This window comes from Cinclus cinclus, chromosome 4, assembly GCF_963662255.1.
Source record: "Cinclus cinclus chromosome 4, bCinCin1.1, whole genome shotgun sequence".
Classification (NCBI taxonomy): domain Eukaryota; kingdom Metazoa; phylum Chordata; class Aves; order Passeriformes; family Cinclidae; genus Cinclus; species Cinclus cinclus.
In genome coordinates this window covers 10312536-10332077 of record NC_085049.1, presented here as the reverse complement: position 1 = coordinate 10332077, position 19542 = coordinate 10312536, and the positions used below count along the sequence as shown (strand labels likewise).

General features: G+C 41.3%; 2 protein-coding genes across 3 annotated transcripts in view; one reads left to right on the top strand and one right to left on the bottom strand.

Moving 5' to 3' along the window:
* Nucleotides 1-801: 801 nt before the first annotated feature.
* On the top strand, nt 802-4794 carry TMEM60 (transmembrane protein 60). The gene is made up of 2 exons (XM_062490825.1): nt 802-863; nt 4062-4794. The coding sequence occupies exon 2, from the start codon at nt 4104-4106 to the stop codon at nt 4506-4508; it is 405 nt and encodes a 134-aa protein (XP_062346809.1). The 5' UTR covers nt 802-863; nt 4062-4103; the 3' UTR covers nt 4509-4794.
* Nucleotides 4795-8932: 4138 nt separating this feature from the next.
* Nucleotides 8933-19542, bottom strand: part of RSBN1L (round spermatid basic protein 1 like) — a 47719-nt gene continuing 37109 nt past the window's right edge. For both annotated transcript variants that reach the window (XM_062491652.1, XM_062491653.1), the window contains 3 exons: nt 19168-19335; nt 14446-14554; nt 8933-14369 (listed from right to left, as the gene is read on the bottom strand). In XM_062491652.1, coding sequence (XP_062347636.1) covers nt 13719-14369; nt 14446-14554; nt 19168-19335 — 928 coding nt within the window. In that variant the 3' untranslated portion in view covers nt 8933-13718. The remainder of the gene's footprint in view (nt 14370-14445; nt 14555-19167; nt 19336-19542) is intronic.

The following is a 19542-nucleotide window of genomic DNA, read 5'->3' as shown; positions in this document are numbered from 1 at the left end:
TCCCCCAGCGCCGAGAGAGCACCGCCGCCTCGCCCCGGCCCCCCTCCCGCGCCCCGGTCGGCCCCTTCCCCAGCCGCGCGGAGAACTCGGCGCCCCGGTTCTTCCCCAGCCGCTGCCGCGGCGGGGCGGGGGCGCCCCCGGGTGCCGGATCCCCCCCCCCGGTGCCGGAGCTCTCTCCTCCCCCCCGGTGCCATCTCACCGTTCGCCGGTGCCGCGGGGCAGCGCGCGCCGCACGCAACGGCGGCGGGAGCGCGAGGCGGCGGCGGGAAGGCGCGCGCGAGGCAACAGCTGGCGGGGGAAGCGGGGAAGGAGGCGGGGGGGAGGGGGGGGGAAAGCGGCGCGCGCGCCCAGGTGGCGGCAGCAACAGCGCGCCACCCGCGCGCGCCGCCGGGCCGGGGGCGGGGCCCGCGCGGGACAGCGGCCAAGGGTGGCCCCGCCCGCCGTCGGGGGCGGGGCCGAGATGTGACTGGCGGCCTCTGCGCCCAACGAGCGCGCGAGGGAGGCGGCGCTACGCTTGAGGGACAGGCGGGGCAGAGGGGAGGCCGCTGTGACGAACAGCCCCTTCACCAATTGGCGGCGGGGGCGGGGCTCCGGGCTGACCCCGCCGCCCGTCGGGAGGGGCGATCCGAACTCGAGGGGCGTCACCCAGGGTTGAGGACGGGAAGGCGGGATTAACTTGAGCGACGTCGCCAGGGCCCAATGACAATGGAGGGCGGCTGGACGCGCGTCCCCGCTGGCCAATAGCAGGCGCGGGGCGGGTGAGGGAGGCGGGCCGTTCCCTGAGGCGGAGCGGGAGGGGAGGGCCCGGCGCCCCCTCAGCTGAGCGCGGGCCCCGCGGACCGGGGAATGCGCCGGGATCTGCGGTAGGTGACGGGCAGCGAGGGGGGCTTCCGCCTCGGGGACCTCTGGCACGGCCGGGGAAGCGGGGCCTGGCATGAAACCGAGGGAGGGGCCGGGTCTGTGAATCCGAAGCTGTGTTTAAATAGGGTTTTAATCGGGGCCTACCGCAGTATTTCTTTCGAAGTGTTAAATTACCAGTACGATATGAATAGGATCTAAAATGGTATTTAATCAAACTGGGGTTCTGTTTAATGTGTTTTCATCATAATGAGAATTTCAGGTCTTTTTTAGGTGATGTTCAAGGTATAAATCTAAATGTATAGGTTCATGTTATCATTACTGCTGAGCTGAGTGTCATGTGTAAGTTGCCCTCCTCTTTATTTTTTCTTCTAAACAGGACAGAATTAGCTATGATCATAACCTCGTTATGCAGATCATCCCACCAAGGTCAGTGATGCTCCTTGGACAGTTTCTCCTCACTGAAAATTTTCACTCCCTAATTATATCGGTCCTATAATGGGAGTCAAGAGCTTTTTTATTTTCACACTCTGACATCCCATCAGTGTTCTCACTGAAGAGCTAGTTCAGACCTGTAGCACAGCTGCATCCTTTTCCCAGTATCACCCATTTTGTTGGGATAGCTGGGCTCTAGCAAAGAATCTGCCCGTCATCTTTCATCGTGGGATAATCAAATGCTCCATGTGATCAAACCCTTCATTGTTATGTCAGCTCTATATCCAGCTCACAGCCTTCAAAATCTGGTAGCTTTCTTTACTTGCACTCTTAAGATCTCAAAAGTACACTTGGATTTTCTTGAGTTTTCATCTAACAAAGCCTCTAAAACTGACCAGAGCCTTGCAGTCCTGCCCAGTCTGGCAGGAACATCTATTAGGCCAGACACAGGCAGTGTGACTTCTTCCTATGATGAATTTTCTGCCTGTTTTTTTCCAGTTGTTGCAAAGTGGTTCTTAGCAAACTGAAAATATTTTCAAGTGAGCAACCTTCAAATTGAGTAGCCCCATGTAATACATCTTCAGCAGCTTTGTGTTTCCTCCAGAGACAGGTGATATCACCTTCTCTGAGAATCTGATAACCTGATACTTCTAAGAGTGTTGAATTTCTTTTTCCTTTCAGACCCAAATTTCCAGTCTGTTTCTGTTTGGTTTCTGCTTTCTCCAGTTTGCTAATAAGAGAGTCTCCTTCTTGTAGTGTTTGTAGCATTGATTTCTAGACCTGGTTTTGTAAAACATTCTCATGAAAAGAATGTTGAAACTTCATTTCAGATCATGACTCTTCACTTTAGCCACAGACTTGCACTTGAGAATATTGGAAGTATTTTCAAAATACTATAAATGCTTTAGGCCAGACACAGTAAATGTTCTGTAAGCCCTGTCAGCAGGTTTAGGTTTGTTTCTGTAACAAGAGCAAAACAATGCTATCCTACTAAAACTCCTCCAATTTTTTTGTCCCCTTAACTCATGAATGGTGCTTCTGAGCTTCACCTCTTCCCTAAGGAAGAGAAGGGTGGGGGGTCTTGGTTCTATCTTATCAGGAACTGGCTTTCACCAGACCCTTTGGTGAGCTGAGCAGAACTGAGACTTTGACAAGCAAAACTATATATAAAGTCCTGCTTTAAACTTTGGGTTTTTTCCTACTTCAGCTCGGGGAACTGGCCTGCTTTGGACACAAGTGTCAGCCCCAAAGCAAAGAGGGGATGTGCTGATTGCAACTCTAATTTAGACTATTTTAGGGAAAGCTGGATCTTCTCCTTACAAGAAATCCCATTGCTATCCACTAAATCAAATCCATCCAAACTTCAAACCCAGACTGAACAGAATAGTAGATCTGTTGAACTGTGTATCAGAATTCAGATTTAAACTGTAGCATGATTTTAGTGATGTACAGAATTGTTATCCCCTCACTGCAAGGTAGCAGGTCATCTCATCACCAGTTGAGATAGCAACTTTTACTTCCCTGCTTCCAGTAGCAAATCTTATCTGAGCGCAGGTTTTGTTCAACTTCAAATAAACTGGAAAAAAACTATCCCAGTTAGGAGAAAGGTGGCAATAGATTTCTGCTTGTTGGGTGAGTTGAGCAGCCATAATCCGGCGATGTTGTGTGCAGTGGAAATAACGCAGAGGAAGCAGCAGCAGCTTCTGGGCATGGGCATAGAGGGGAAGCAGATCTTGTCCTTCGCTCAGCATCTGGTGCTGAGGATTGGATGCTTCAGAACACAACATCACACTTCCAGTAATTCAAATATTTCTGTGGTCTGGAACATATCAAAGCTCATTTTCTCATTTCAGGTGAAAAACTATTTAGTGTTCTAAAGGGAATTATTAAAAAATTTAACTCAAAATTTTTAAAATAATTCATTTCAGCACCATTTCACTGGTAAAAATTTTTCATTTTTGTAGCAAGAAATCTAGAGGAAGATCAGAGTCCTTCATAATTCAGTTTTTTTCACTTGTAGTGAAAGGCTTTTGGCAGATGCAGTGGTAAAAACTTTGCAGTTAGGAATATAAAAACTTAACTTTCATGACTGTAGTGGCAGATGCATTTGTCTTGTTTCTCTTTCATCGTGACTACAGAGAAATTTAAATATCCTACCCAGCCAATAAACCTGTCAGCCAGTGTCTGAATACTTGAGATACCTGCCAAAAAGCAAACATTATCTGTAGCTTTTAGTAATTCCAAGATTGCTGGCTGACAGAAAGCTGGGCTGCGCTGACTGGCTCAGTTTGAGCCCAGGTCACTTCGGCTGGAGCTCTGCAAGCTGCAGGATCTCTCTGAGGCTTTTTTGTGCTGGTTCACATTTTACTGTGGTTATTTTGTTACACAGAGAGCATTGTTATGTTTTGTTTTCCAGTGTTAGCTATGAGTGCCTCAGTACTGGTGGAAAATGGATCTAAACATATTCTTAGCATTCAAAAATCCCTAAATGAGTCTGACAGCTTGTTTAAGATTAAAGTACAGTTCCTTTCACAGAACAAATTTAGATTAAGGCAGTTATACAGCTGACTTAAGGCACTCCAAGGAAACGATGGACTGGAACAAACACTCTTCAGCTGAGCACGGTAGTTATGAAAGTGCCAGGAAGCAGTATGTGGGTGGGTTTAGGAGTGGGAAAGCAAGAGCAAGGAATTGGTCTCCTTTATGCAATATACCTAATGGTGTAGTGCCAAGTTTTGATGCCTTCCCTCCCCCTTTTGTTTTGTTAGGTGGTTGCTGACAGCGAAGGACTTCCTCTCAAAGCTGTTTAAATGAGAATGTCCCTGGCTCAAAGAGTGCTGCTGACATGGCTTTTTACGTTACTCTTCCTGATCATGCTGGTGCTGAAGTTGGATGAGAAAGCACCATGGAACTGGTTCCTCATTTTTATTCCGGTGTGGATATTTGATACAATTCTTCTGGTTATGTTAATTGTAAAAATGGCTGGGCGGTGCAAGTCTGGCTTTGACCCTCGCAACGGCTCCCAGAACATGAAGAAGAAAGTCTGGTACCTCATTGCAATGCTGCTGAAATTGGCCTTCTGCCTCGCCCTGTGTGCGAAGCTGCAGCGATTCACCACCATGAAACTGGCCTACGTGTTCATCCCGCTCTGGGCCTTGCTGATTGGGGGCATGGTTGAACTGGGATATAATATCTTCTATGTACGAAGAGACTGAGCTATGCCAGGTGGTTTCCAGTGCCAAGATTGGCACCGAATTACCAGATTATTGCCATTTTGCCACAAATTTGATCTTCAAGCTAGAAAGGCAAATGAGTCAAGCTGGAGACTTAAGCTAAAGCAGGCTGAAGATCAAAGTAGACCCGTTTCATTTTTTTTTATTTTAAAACTCACATATGCTCTTGTAAATAAAAGTATTTGTTCAACATAAGCTGTTCTAATATGATTACTGTTATTTGTTACATGGAATAAGATATAGGTTCTTCACGAGCAGGTAGAAGACCTTGTTAAAGAAACCACAAATGTTTTGCCCAGAGTATTCAGCACATTGAGCAATCCTAGGAAAGAGGACTAACATTTTCTGCTACTTATGCTGTAAGTCAAGAAATAACCAGTTAACAGTAATTTGCATAAGGAGCTAAATTTGCTTTAAAAATGAGTAACAATTGACAGCAGCCAAATAAGAGCAAGAAAAGGAATAAAGTAACATACTTTTTTTTTTTTTTTGACAGTGAGAATTCATTACCAGCCTAAAACTAAGCACTGTTTTGTAAGCTGCTGAAACAGCCCATGGACCAGTATGTTAACTTCTGGGAGCACAGTTGGTAGCTGAGATGTGCCAGCAGTCCTGAGATCCAGAGAAGAGGGAGACAATAGTGATTCCCAGTGAGAAATCACCAGTGTTGCAAGAGACTGCAAATACAGGGCCAGTTCAGTACTGCATTTGTACCTGCCCAACGTGGTACTTGAATAAGGCAGTTTTTAATACCCAAGGATATGAAATTTTTGTGGGTGAAGCCTTGGCTTCATGAGACACTGGCAGAGTCAGATGTGAGGAAATTACCTTTTTCAGGTAACAAGTGAATAGGACTTCAGGAAACAACTGGAACTGCAAGTGTGTTTTGTGGACTCTAGTGCTCTTTCAGGAGATACAGTAACACCAAATTCAAATTTGGTGCAATTAGTTAATCTGGGACATTACTAACAAGCATGCTGAATGTACTGATCCATTTACAGCCCCTAGAGACAAAAGAATGTCAAGTGAATGAAAAGCAGTCTAGGGTAACAGGACATACCTAGACCAAAGTGTCTCACTAATCACATTTTAATTATGTACATTTCTGAAGTATTTGGATTTTCTCTTGCTGTTTCATCACACAGACGTGGGTAAAAATACAGAGGAACTATATTGTGGGAGACTGCTGAAAGAGCTTCAGCTAAGAAAACAGCGTGTTCCATTCTAAGGCAATGAATCGTAACAGGTAACAAATTATCTATAAAATGTGGTTGAATGTCCTACCTTAGTAAAGGAGAAGCCAGGAAAAGAGAAAACCAAAAGAGTACATTAATCTCAGAACATGCTCTGGGACCTGCTGGCTGCAGGAGCAAGCACAGCGTGCAGGTGCCAGGGGTAGGTGTGCGTGGGGTGGAGAAAACAGCCTCCATCTGCACATCCCACCTGGTTCTGTTCTGCAGATGGGAACCCAGGCCCTGAGCCCCTGGAATGGAATGGAATGCCACTCCATGGCAGCCAAGTTAGACCTTGTGCATTTGTTAGGCATTTTGTTATTTCAAAATTTATGAAGAAGATAATCTAAAGCCCTACCTCCAATTCAGGTAAACTTTGATGACCCGTAACAAGCAGTGATAAAAGAGCGTAACAAGCATTCAAACACCTCAGACAAGATGATTTTATCTGCACACACACACACACTTACCTGTAGTAGGTATGGGACCAAGCACAGTACTTTCCCATCTGATGATTCTGGAAAAGTAGAATTCCAAACCCCCTTGTTCAGAGGATGCCAGAACACCTCCATGGCTGCTCAGGAGAGCAGAGCAGCTCTTCTCAGCTGAGCTGATGATGGTAATTGATTGTTATGACATAAAACAAAAGATGGAAGAATAAGAACTGCCTTCATTGGAACTTGGTGTATTATTAGCAAGATAGGCTGTGAATGGTGACTCTGCCCCCATAATAAATCCCTTCTCTTCCACAGATGTAACAATTATCTGAAAGTTTGGCATCTCTAATTAACTAGAATCACACACAGTCCTTACAAATCTCCTCTTAATTGTTGCCTCCAATTCAATAGAAAAAGATCAGCAATTTTAGTTTTGGTTGTGTATTGGGCTTGCTTGCTTTTTTTTTTTTTTAAAAGGTTTACAAACCTTGAAATAAATGATAAGCTGAAGCAGATGCTTCTTGCTGGTGTCATACAGAAGTCACACACAGCCAGACATTAGTGCTCAGCTTTCCAAGTTCCTTATCCTTACAGGGAAACTTGGACAAGAGCTTATCCCTTTCAAGAATTTTTATCCTATTTAACTGACCTGAACCGCGCTGAGATCTTTGTGCACACAGTGCTGCTTCTCTGCCTTATGAGAACTTCACTCAGAAGGATTTATGATACAAAGTACACTATAGCCCACTGTGACCTTCCCAGAAACTGCCACAGGAATTAATTACATCTGTTCATAATTGCAACGTTCTCCAAGGTGCCCATCACAGCGTGGAAGTGGAAACAATGCTCCTCACACATTTTCCTAAATTTACCAAGTGACCAACTGGTCTTCAGTAACAGGGTAAAACGAGTGAAAAGCAAATTTGCTGAAGGTGGCAGGGAAAAGAAGAGCTCCATGCTGAGATGGCTCACAGTGATTTGTGATACAAAGGCACGAGGAGGATGTCTCGGCTCCCTGTAGCAGCTGATAGGGGGGCAAAGGAGAGAACTTGATCTTCAGGAGCTTTGTTTTAAACTGCAATTCAAAAGCTTGTTGAAGCCAAGTGGAAGCATTTCGCTGTACTGATGACATATACTGGACATGGGGAGATATATTCCACATAATTGCCATCATTTATAGAAGTCTGAACACTTCAGCGTGCAGTGCAGGGGAGTATCTGCTTTTGCCTGATTACAGAAAATGCTTCACGCACATGTGTGAAAGGTCATGAAACTAAAACTTCAACTGCCAGTTCATACTGGTTTTCTTGATTTGTCACCATTTTAGAACAGTATCCATACAGTTTAGAACATATCTAAACAGTATTTAGAACAGTTTTGTGTTCTTTTTATACTTGAACAATGCAGTTATGTGACATGTACATCCCCACCTGTAACAAAGTTTAACCTGAATTCTGAGAATGTGTGCAGACACACACAAAATGCACTACACCAGGCACACAGGGCAATATAAAAGCCTGAACTAGCACAGGACGGGGGTACACAACTGTTTGAGACATGTAGAATTAGTATTATTTTCAGACACATCTGCATCATAGTACAAAAGCAAAATGTTTGCCTAACCTCATGAAAATTTTCACATTTCCACAGTGTAAAAAGTTGGGTGACACAAAGTGGAATTGAAAGTGAAAATTATGAGACTCCCAGAAACTCAATTTTAACATCAGATGTTCTCTATTTTAACACCAATATAATTTTGGGAAAAAAAATAACATGGCTTTTCAGTAATAAAGCTCCTGAATAATTGCATCCTCAGAAATAAGTTGTTTGAATTTACTAGCGTGGAAAACAAAACACTATCATGTCATGCTTTTTAATTAGGACTGCAGTAAAAGAACTATGCTGAGCTGTGAAAAGATCATTTGCACCTTTTCTCTGTAACTAGCATTTTTTTTAAGGTTTTCATGGAGTTCATCTCCCATATGAGCCTTATAGACCTGAATGGGCTTGGGTATCAACTTGCTGCTGAAAAGCACCAGGCTTTGAGAACTAAGGCAACTTAAGGAATCTCTTCAGCTGGACCACTGGAGTACTGTTCAATGTAAATTCTGGATTTTCCCCTTGGACTTGTACTGAAGTGGGATAATGAATAGGAAAATCTGCAACTCGGTGATGCCATTCCCTCTGATCTGCCTTTCCTAACAAAACCAACATCCCATGCAGACTAATGTAAGAAAAGCTCCCTACGGTGCAGAACAACAGCGTAAGAGCTAGAAACAGGAAAGCAATGAGAATGTCAGCTTAGTTCATCTGCTTTAATTTTTATCTCAGTGTTCCTTCTGAAGTTCATGAAAACATGAACTTAAAGATGTTTTTTAGTCTAAAAATTCCATTTCCATGGTTAACTAAAAGTCTCATTTGCTTCAGTTCACACTGGCAAGTACCTGAGTGTTACTCTTGCATGCTAAGGATAAGGATTCAGCAGCCTTATGTTACACAGTCTCCCACACACAGGACTAGTTCTCAAGATTTTCATCTCCAGACACCAGGAACAGCTTTCTCTGCTAACTGCCCCACTTCGTCTCAACACAACCAGATAAAAAAGCTCCCATAAAAAGCACAGAGAACACAGGCCTGAGCTGCACCCAACATGGCACCATTATTCCAGTGGATGGCAATGTAAATGATAAAACATAGTATCAAAATAGCTATTGAAAAATCAAACTGGATAAAAATAGAAGTTTTAACTGCTATTTTAATCAATGTTTGTATCAGATAACTGTACACCAAATATTAAAGGACTATTTAGGACTAACGCCCTCATCAGTAGGCTCATCTATCAGCATGACCAGAACAAGAGAAGATCAATGTTTAGCTGGCACTCAAGTACAGCATGGCTTCAAAGCAGAGATCATATCAGCATCAAAGCACAGAGTAAAACAGTGGTTAGAATATAATACACTAAATTTGCAACCTCAGTATCCCTGATGATTCTAACAGAAACAGCAACCTAAATATTATGAAGTTAATCACTGCTTCTGAACAGAATGTCAACTAACTTGAATTTTTAAGAAAAATGAAATGAGTGACTGATGGGAATCAGTTCCCCAAATATTCCCACATATGCTGCAAATTCAGTGGGATCTGCACAAAATATCAGTAACTTGTATACAATTTTAAAGTGCATTTCATCTGTTTAAGAAAGTAATAAAATATCAGCTGAACACAGTGACTCAATCAAATCAAATATTCTTGACAGTCATTCACAGCAAAGCACAAAGCAGTGAAAATTTGTCCTTTCCATTTCTAACTTGGATACATCCTAGTAAGGTACAGGTGCTGCACTGCCTAAACACAAGGCTCTCTACATACCCAACCACTACAGGAAAATAAATAAAATGACACTTGAGAAGCTTGAGGAGTTCCTTGATCTCTTGATCAGAATCAGTAGAGTTTTCAGCCTAGCAGGGACACATGGCAGTGTACTTATCTCACAACAGTTCATTTTGACTTCATTCAATGAACAAGGAAAAATCATGGATTTATTTTGGTCAATTCAGCATCTTATTCACATGCAGATATTAGGAAACAGTCATTTTGATAAATGAATACCAGTCTTGTGTTTTTTGGAAGACTTACTCAATTTTCCAAATCTATAATATTCAGCTCTTTTACAGCATTCTACTATTTCAGATTTCCATTTCCTACATCTTTTGCAATTCCAACTTATTTACTGTGCACATGTATATCCACTTAAAAATCAACTTTATTTATCGCCAAGGAATTCTTTCACAGATGAAGAATTAAATCATCACCCTCTAACATAATACTTTATTTCTAATACTAGAATTAATATTTCAGTTAAAGTAGTATTGAAATATTCACTATAGTAACAAGGAAGGGAAAATCTGCATGCCAGCAGTACCTGTAATGAAAACGTTCTTTCAGAGTCAATTTTCAGGCATTTGGAGGGCTGGGGGTGACACCACACTGAGTAACACTTGTAACACATGAAGTCAGTTGCCAGTGAAATGCAAAATAACCAGTAATATTAAAAGAAAAAGAAGTAGCTACCCCCTTGAAAGCTCTTTTAGCAATTGTAACAATGCAATTCTCGCTACCCAGAAATATGTACCAGGATCTAGGAAAACATCTAATTTTCTGCACATTATGTTATTAATTGGAACTCCACTGCACGTGCAGAGAGGTAGGAACAGCCCCAATGTCCTCAGGCAGCTCTCTCCAATCTACACAAGAACAAGGGCCAAGAGAAACAACTAAAACACTGGAGATTTCAGCCAAAATAACAAAGACTTATATATCACCAAAATCCAGAGGAGGAGGAAAAGCAATAAGCGAGGACTAATTTCAATACAGCAGAACAAAAAGATTTATTGCTGAAGCAAAAATCTGAAGATTAAATTGTATGCAGCAGGAATAAAGGCTATAGCACAGGACTGAAGCAAGGCCTTTGTCAGGCTAATGAACAATTAATTTGGGAGGTGAAATTCTCAGAAAAAGTACTTCCCTCTCAAATGACAACCTCATTAAAATGAACATACCACAGGGAGAGGACACCACTTCTTTTAAATCTTTTCTTTAAAAAGCAAGTAAAAAGTCATCCAGTCAGACCAGACTGCAGTCATCTGTAAATGCAAAGGGAGGTCTGGTAGCCATTGATAATCCCAATAGTGTTCAAATTCTGACTGCAAGGAATGCTGCCAAAACTGAGAATCTAGTCTGTCTCAAAAAAAAAAAAAAAAAAAAATTACACAAAAACTGCAAAAAAACCTGCCACTTTGAAAAATCTCTTAAAATCCTGAAAGTGGTAAGAAAAGAGAGTAGAACATGTGGGCACTTCAGAAGCAAAATCTCAGGTCTAAGATACCTGAGCAGAAGTTCAAGACCACATCAGCCAAGACCATTGGGCAGGTCTCCAAAAGGAAACAAGAGTTCTGCTCATAAGTGTAAAGTCGTATTTGATAATCATTTTCGAGGGTTTATTATTTCTGTCTGGACAGGGCCTATACTGCAGAAAGCTGGCAGCTTTCTGTCCTGGGGGATGTATGTCCTCACTTCACTAAAATCTAAAAAATTATTTGAACCCAAACGAATGGTCAGCATATGCATGACCAGCACACTGGTAAGATTGCTATTCTGAGTCAAATAAACAGTTCTGGGGGTTTGTTTTGTGTGGTTTTTATTTTGTTTTAACATCTGGCAAGACTGGTTTTGCTAAAGCTGGAGCCCTCATCTATCCCACCTGGAGAGCTGCGTGCTTGGTGCAAACTACAACCTGCAGCTCTGCTCTCCTGCTGCTCTCCCATGGGCAGCACAGAACAGGAATGGAAGGACAAGTAACTGTCGATGGATGTTCATGAAGCCAGAGATTACAGGTGGAAGCATTATTTCCAGAAAATCCTGAAAACAATAAAGGGAGCTGAGCCCACATTCCTGCTATAAGGAAGGCTCAAATTCTTATATGAACAGATGAATTTTTTCAGATCAGAACCTACTAGAACAGTAACTTAAGCACGTGTGAATTGTTTGCTGATGGCAAAGGGAAAAGCAAGATCCCTGAGGCTGAAAATCTCTGGTAGTAATCTCTTAGCCAGCATTAAAGAAAACAGTAGTAAGACTTAAGGATGCGTTAGCCACATCCAAGAGACTCACATGTCTATTGCTTCTCTAATACATAATTATGGCTCTGTAGGAGTAATGTTTAGCAATTCAAATATTGATTTAATTAATAATTGCTTGATAGACCTATTTTGGGTTAAACCAATCAGGGCACTCATCTAATAAATAGCTGATTTTAGTGCCACCTGTGAGTATGCAGTAACATTGTAAATTTTAACAACCTATAAGGAAAAGAACATTTACAACAGAAGGACCTCAGGTAGTTGAGCTGGACATCACCTGAAAAACCACATTGTTCTATTGCCACAAATGAAGCCAAAGTGACCACTAAGTGCATCAAAGTTGAAAAATTGGGTACTTAAAGATGTGCAACTTTCAAAAAACGTTATACAGAAAAATTCTAACAAAAATCAGAGATACAGAGGGCTTTGGAAATAATAGGCCTTGGATCTGAAGTTTTACATATTTAGCTGAAGGACAGGCTGTAGGGCAGTGGACTACTGTGTGCAGCTACCAAAGAGAGACAGAGCAGTCAGCTGTGTTTGAATTACACAGGAGTACACCACACAGAGAATAAATAAGTTAAATGATACAGTCACCAGATCAGATGCTAGCTAGCCTTGAAATTCTCCTCCCTCAGAACACAACTTTAAAGAATCCAAATGTTCCATAGATGGGGAAAGAGAACAGTTAACTTGGACACTGCTGTTACTTTCTTAATGAAACACCTCTTGCTTCCAAACTGTGATTCATGAGGAGCCTTCCCACTACACATACTGGCAAACCTCTTTATTGCCTGGCACTACAGCACAGGGAGCAATTCAAATCCAGGTATGTCTCTGTGAATTACAGGTCATTGCTAAAGCTGAGGCCTTTGTAGCTGGGTAAGTAACCCCTTATCTGTCTGCAATTAAAAGAATTACATAACAGATTTGAGGAAGCGATTGCTTTTTTGGCTTTTGTGGGTTTGTTGTTTTTTTTGGCTGGGTGGGGCCTTTTTACTTGAAATGGAACTGTCTGAACTATGCCCCGAGCAGGGCCAAGAGGCAAAGCCCAGGAGGGAGTTTGCTCCCTTGCACCAGCTCATCTAGAGAGATGCAGGCAGGTAGAGGTAGCCCTCCTGGAGCCCACTGGTGCCCAACTGCCCTCCAAACAGACCATTTGTCTCCCTGTTCCAGTGAGTATCTGACAGTAGGAGTTTGGGGAGTGCCTGGAACGGGCACCTGTAAGGAATCATGTGAAGGGAGGACTGATTCTGCCTTCTGACTAATCTGCATTTACAAAGATGCCTCAGCTCTACCTCAGTTTGCTACAGCTCCTCACCCTCAAGGCATAAGGGCATCCTATGCATTAGTGGCAGGCAGAAACACAACCACTAAGAGAGGCAGTTGAACTGAATTATTTTTTGCAGACCCGAAAATAAAACCAATCTGTTATTATGAACCTTTATTAAGTGGCTCACATTTCAGTAAAAATCACACTAAAAAGATTCTTAAAAAAGATATTTACACTACAGTGCTGACACATTTAAAATGAAAAAATTGGTATAAATAAGCTCTATGGAAAAGCCTGGAATTGTCAAAACGAATTCTGGCTCATCTTACAAAAAATATATATGTTAAATGTCAGCTCTACTCTAAAACCTACAACTCAAAATTATTTAAAGACTTCTTTATGTTAAACCTGCAGTGTTTACAGTGCATCTGGCCCTAAGTGCTTTGATACTTCACAGTTATGGACAGGCACTGAGGAATGTTACAAAGCTACATAACTATTTTCTGTAACAGATGCGAAGACAAGTCACAAACTTGCTTCACAATTTATGGTCTTTACATTATTACATCATTAAGTTTAAAAAGGAATTTAAAACCATATATACAAATTCAGCACAAAAAATCATCCTCTTTTTGTCCATGCAATTTTGGATATAAGCCAGGTTGTCTTGTATCGTCTGGATGTACGTGACTTCCAGAGCACAACTTGCCTTGTAAGTCCTTGTTGCCAGGTTCAAATGTAGAATCCATTTCCAGCTTCACGGATGTCAACTCAACGTGATCCAGCCTAGCCTGAACATTCTGTGCCCCGATGTCATTAGGTGTCACTGTCTTTTCAGCAAGGTCGACATTCATGGGTTCTTCTTTTACTCGCAGAGATGCAAGAGGTTCGTGTTTTATCGGCAAAAATTCCTGCTGCAGGTACTTGGTCTGCAGAGCATCTGGAAATTTGGCGTCTTCAGAGGTATCTTTGCTCATGGTACAAATTCTGTCAGTCTGAAGTCCAACAACCGAAGACTTGGGGTCTGCAGAGGTCCCTGCTTCAACAGTACTTGTGTTTTGAGAGAGTTCTTCCTCTGAATGATAGAGCTTGAGCCGGATGTGCCAAGCCAAACTACACACAGCTGAAACTGTTTTGAACTGGTGCACAACATTCCTCGGGATGAAGTAAATGTCATTGTCGAATAACTGGATTCTGGCATATCGAATGCCTTCCCTTCGCAGCTGATTAAGTTTTGCATCATCAACCCACTGGACACACTGTAGGAAAAAGGTGGAGGGAAAGTGAAAACTGAGTATTCAGAGGACACTGACCATCAGTTCTTAGTGTGCTTACCTGTGAGAGTGGAGGCTCATGCAAATCTAACTGCATTCGCTGAACTACCTCCAAGAAGTCCTCAGCATGAAAACAAATTACATCTTTGGTTATACGAGGCTGCTCAGACCTACAAAAGAGTAAGAAGTGCACAGTCAGAGGCTGAAACTACCATGCTGCAGAAAACGAAAAGTCTGCAAGCAAGGATAACGCAAATTTTGTAACTTAAAAACTCAATGACTCTACCATAACCTACATTTTTAAGAAAAAAAATTTGATCAAAACAGTTAATTCCAAAACAACCTCATTAAACTGATTAAACAAATTAACTACGATTTCTTTGCAAGTGGAAGTACAGGCAGCAATAAAAGGCCAACAAAACACACTATTTTTCCTTTCTATTTTTAACTGGTCTCTTGGCTGCCTAGATGCTGAAAGACAGCTGTCCCAGATACACTGGGCTTACTCTGTCAGCACTCCATCACAATGCACCCATCAGGCACCTGAGCATGCAGCAGTCTGACTGGGAGCACTGTGGCAACCACTGCTCAGCACCTCAGCCTCAAACACCTTGCTCAGAGTTAGGAGTAAAAGCTGAACCTACATTAAGCTGCCACAATGCAGTAATCAGTCAATACTCACATCCTCCACAAAACATCCCTTAAAAATACATCCCTATTTATGTAGAGAGAGCTACACAAAAGCAAAGTCTGAATTAGGCCTTTTCTCCATATTCAAATTGTAAGGAGAAACATCTCTAGTTCCAAAGCATCCCTCCTGAAGAAATGCACACCATTTATACAGTTCCTTGAGATATCATCTAGAATCAGCTCACAGAAAGCAAAAGCAGCTACAATCCTTGTAACTTCGTGACCTAAAGGCCAAACTCTGGTCCTCACTGAAAACAAATTAAAAAAAAAAAAAAAAAGCTCCACATACTTGCTTTTGAGGAATGCTTGCATTTTAAAAGGATTTTTAAAATTTAAATGCAATGATACAAAGATTTCATTTATAAAGGGAAAAGCTCACACTGGAGTAATTTTGCAAGGGCAGCTTCTCAGACAGAAAGAACCTGGTTAAAGATTTCTTTCCCTCCTCCCCTGGAGTCCCCCCAGGCTGACAGGAATGCAGCACCTCCTCTGCCCAGGCACTGCCCATTGGGACCAGGGAGTGGAACCAGGGATCAGAACCATGAGCCACTGCTGTCCACCTGCCTCTCCCATCTGCAGGGCTGGGCTGGTGCCTGCCCCCCCCAGCACATCCCTCACTCCATTTGCACCCCTCCAAAACCAGGGTATGAGTCAGACACAGAGGGCCTGGGGAGCAGCTGATCCAGCAGAGCTGAAACATTTCAGAAGCTAATAGATGTTCAAGAGCCCTTTTTTAAAAACAAGATGATGGCCTATTCTTATATAAAGATACATATATGTCCTGTTATTACTGTTCTAGGAAGCAGGCAATGATGTACATTTCATTCAGGCTTTTTAAACGTAAGAGACATGTTTATTTTATTTAGGTCACGACCTCAATAAAGCAAAAAATAACCACTCTGAGGCTATTTTCAGGAGAAAAAAAATCTCAGATCAACTACTGAAAGTATGCTAGGGACAATTTTCAGACCATGTATTTTACTTTAGTTTTACAAAGATTAAAATGTGTCTCTGCATTTTGATCAATATGCTCCCAAAGAAGATTTAAACACCGTGAGCAAAAAAGCTTCAAAAACACCTCTAATCAGTGGTGTTAAAAACATGAACTGCATTAATCCACCTTTCATCATGCATGCATTTATTTTTAAAATATGAATTTGCATTTGGAGTCACCAGTATTCGTAAATGAAGTTTAGACTAAAAATCAATTGAAAGAATATTTTGCACAAGAACTTCAATCCAAATCATTGCATTTTTCCAGCAGTGTCTATTCTGGTTTATCATAGTCATTCCTAGTCTCAGTCCATATATATCTGTCCAAGAGGATGGATCACCAGCTCTGTGCTGCAATGCTGTCACAGAACACAACATTTGCAAACAACTAAGGAAAAAATACTGTCAGATAAAATCTGCAAACGCAGAATTCAGAATTTATCTTTAGCACAACTTTGAGATTATATTTTGTAATACCTTTAATTTAGGTATCATGTACTTAACCCCAAGCAAAACTGTAGCACAGAAGTTCACTTAATGTCCAGAAAGACATTAAATGAAAACAAATCATAACTACAGACAAACCCATTTTAGCCTCTACTAGAGAACTGCTAGAACTGCTTTTGGCAGTATATTTTCCCCTTAACCCCATTCTTCAAAAGGGCTGGATTCCTTTTGCTGTGACTTCTCAAAATATTCAAAGCTAGAGGTTTTACCATTAATATTTCTGGCCTAATTCATAAAGACTGGCAATATGTAACAAATTCCTATGATCATACAGAGAAGCACAACTTCACCCTCTAGAACACAAACCTGAAAGCTGCTTGCTGAAGGTTTTGTTTTGCCAACAACAATGCTACAAAGTGCCTTTTGCTGCCCCTGCAAAAACCCACCCAAATTTCCCACATAAAAATGTTATAAATTTCCATAATTTAAAATTTCACTGGTAACTTCATAAATTCTGAAGCTCACTTGGTATCACCTATGAAAATGGCATTAATAATCAGCATCATCATACCTACATTTGTCAGAATTTAGTTCAGTCCTTAAAATGTTTGCTAGCAATAGTCAGTTCTTCTGTAAACTGCAAATACTCAAAAGCAATAAAAAGATCATAATATAGTAATTTTACAAAATACCTCAAATCAAGATCCTATAACACTTGGGAAATAATTTCTTTTCTTCTTCAAAATTTTTAGTTTATTTGTCATTATGTTTAGTTTCCATGTCTGTCCTCCTGCACCATAACCTGCTTTTTGCTTTTCAACAGTTCTGTTCCTGGCTATTCTGAAAGACACCATTTATTCCACCTAGCATTAATCCCTATCAACTAGGAAATAAATCCTGCTTTCTCTAAATCTACAGCAACTTATAAAGCTTTTGTTGCATGCTCAATTCATTTTTATGGATTCGGTTCTGGCAGCCCAGAAATTGTTTTATTTTCTCCTCACAGAAAGCTTTATTTTTATATACATTATCTCATCACTAGAATGTGTGCATTTTTATTGCCACAGTGCCTTAATCACCTAGAGTATCTCCAGCTTTTCATGTTTGTTCAACTAACCAAACAGATTAAAAAAAGAAACAAAACATAACTGAAAAAAACCCTAGATTTTTCAAAACTTCCATTCATGTTGTTTCCTCCAAAATAAATCCACCCACAGATTGAAAATTATGGAAAAACTAATACCTGAAATAATTTTAATGTGCTACATTAATCAATGATGCTTCATTATCATAAGCCCTGAGTAGTTCTCATCATGTAAGTACACTGAAACAGCTTTTCAAAACTACACAAAAGCAGAAAGGGAAAGCAGGAATTATAATTTAGGCCAAATCAAGCCTGAAATATGTAGTCTCTATTGTGCTGCTTGTATGGAGAGGAGTAAAATATGCAACACAGTCAGCCACAAAATTTTTATTCTGAATTAAGATACATTTTCAGTCTTTACGCTGAAATGACATGCTGATATTTCTTTTTTTATTCCCCAAACAGAAGGATTTTCAAGTATGTTATAAAACTATAGGATGAGAATGGAAAGTTCCCAGACACTTAAATTACTATCAATTCAGTTTCTTAATCTCCACCAACATGCAAGTCAGGAGCGATGTTTTACTTGGTTTCTTTACTTCCTCCCTCTCAGATGTGCACAGTAATTTAAAATACTTAGATCCACACATTTATCTCAGCTCTTGCCCTGCTACTACTGCTCAGTCTTAATTCACCACAGCATAGTCAGAAGTTGAAGGCTCCCACTGCCATTAACCTGAAGAGGAAGGAAACTGAAAACCTCAGAGCCCAAGAGAAAAACACATCATCATCTGAACAATCCTGCTCTTCCCCAATGACAACCCTTCTACTTGCTGTGTCAATGAACTCATGCACTCTAAAACTCACATCATTTTAACCAAAGGCAATTGCTGCTTCTAATTTCTAGACAGGCACAGAAAAAATGTTAACATGTGCAAAGCAAACCTCCGAAACTAAGGTCATTCTTCATGGTGGAAGATGCTGAAAAAATGCCTCTTTGATCTGGACCAGGAAGCCTGTATTTTCATTTAGTTAGCATGTGAACAAGCTTCAAATGAGCTCTATTTAATTTCCTGAATCTCACACAGGAACACAAAAAAATATCACACAGCTTCCAACAGGATTCTTCTTATGTGAGTTTCCATAAATAAATCAAGGTTCTAACAGCCATGACTTAGGAGGCAGAAGCATAACAATTCTGCTCATCTCCAGACAACACAAGGAACAGCCAGAAGATCTCTATGTGCACCTCTGCTACAGTAACAGCTCAGTCTCCATGCACCCCTTTAAGTAAAACAAAATGTGAGGTGTTTTTACATCTAAAAAGACCTCAGTAACAGCAACTCCATGACAGCTATTCAGCTGTCACCACAAGGTGCCTTTCTGGTTTCAATCACACAGCAAAGCCACATGCAATCTAAAGAGGGCAAACATCTAGTGCTCAGCCAGGACCTATGAAGTGTTCATTGAATCTTTAATCCTAGATTAACCTATTCTACACCCCCAATTATAAATGGAAATCCAGGCAAACATTTTTCAGACGCCCAGGTGAAGCCAATCAACACCTACCATTCCCCACAGTGCACAGCCTTCAACACCCCCACAGCAGCTGTGGTCTGTCTTTCAAAACCTTGTCCTATGTGATCCGCATGGGCTCGGGTCCGGTCTTCAAATAGCATTTCACGGGGTTCACTGGTTCGAGGTAGGTACTGCAAGTTTTTTATTTCATTGGTAGTTCTGCGTAAGAAAAACAGTAACAGTGATAGAGAAATTTCTCTGCATTATATCATTTCCATCATAGCCAACAGGACTGCTCATCTATGCAAAAAAATAAACCTTTTTTCTTTATTTTAAATGGATTTTCTTGTAATTCAGTTTGTATCCATTCTCTCTGTTCATGTCACTGGGAACTGCTGAAATAAGTCCTTTTTACAACCTTCCATG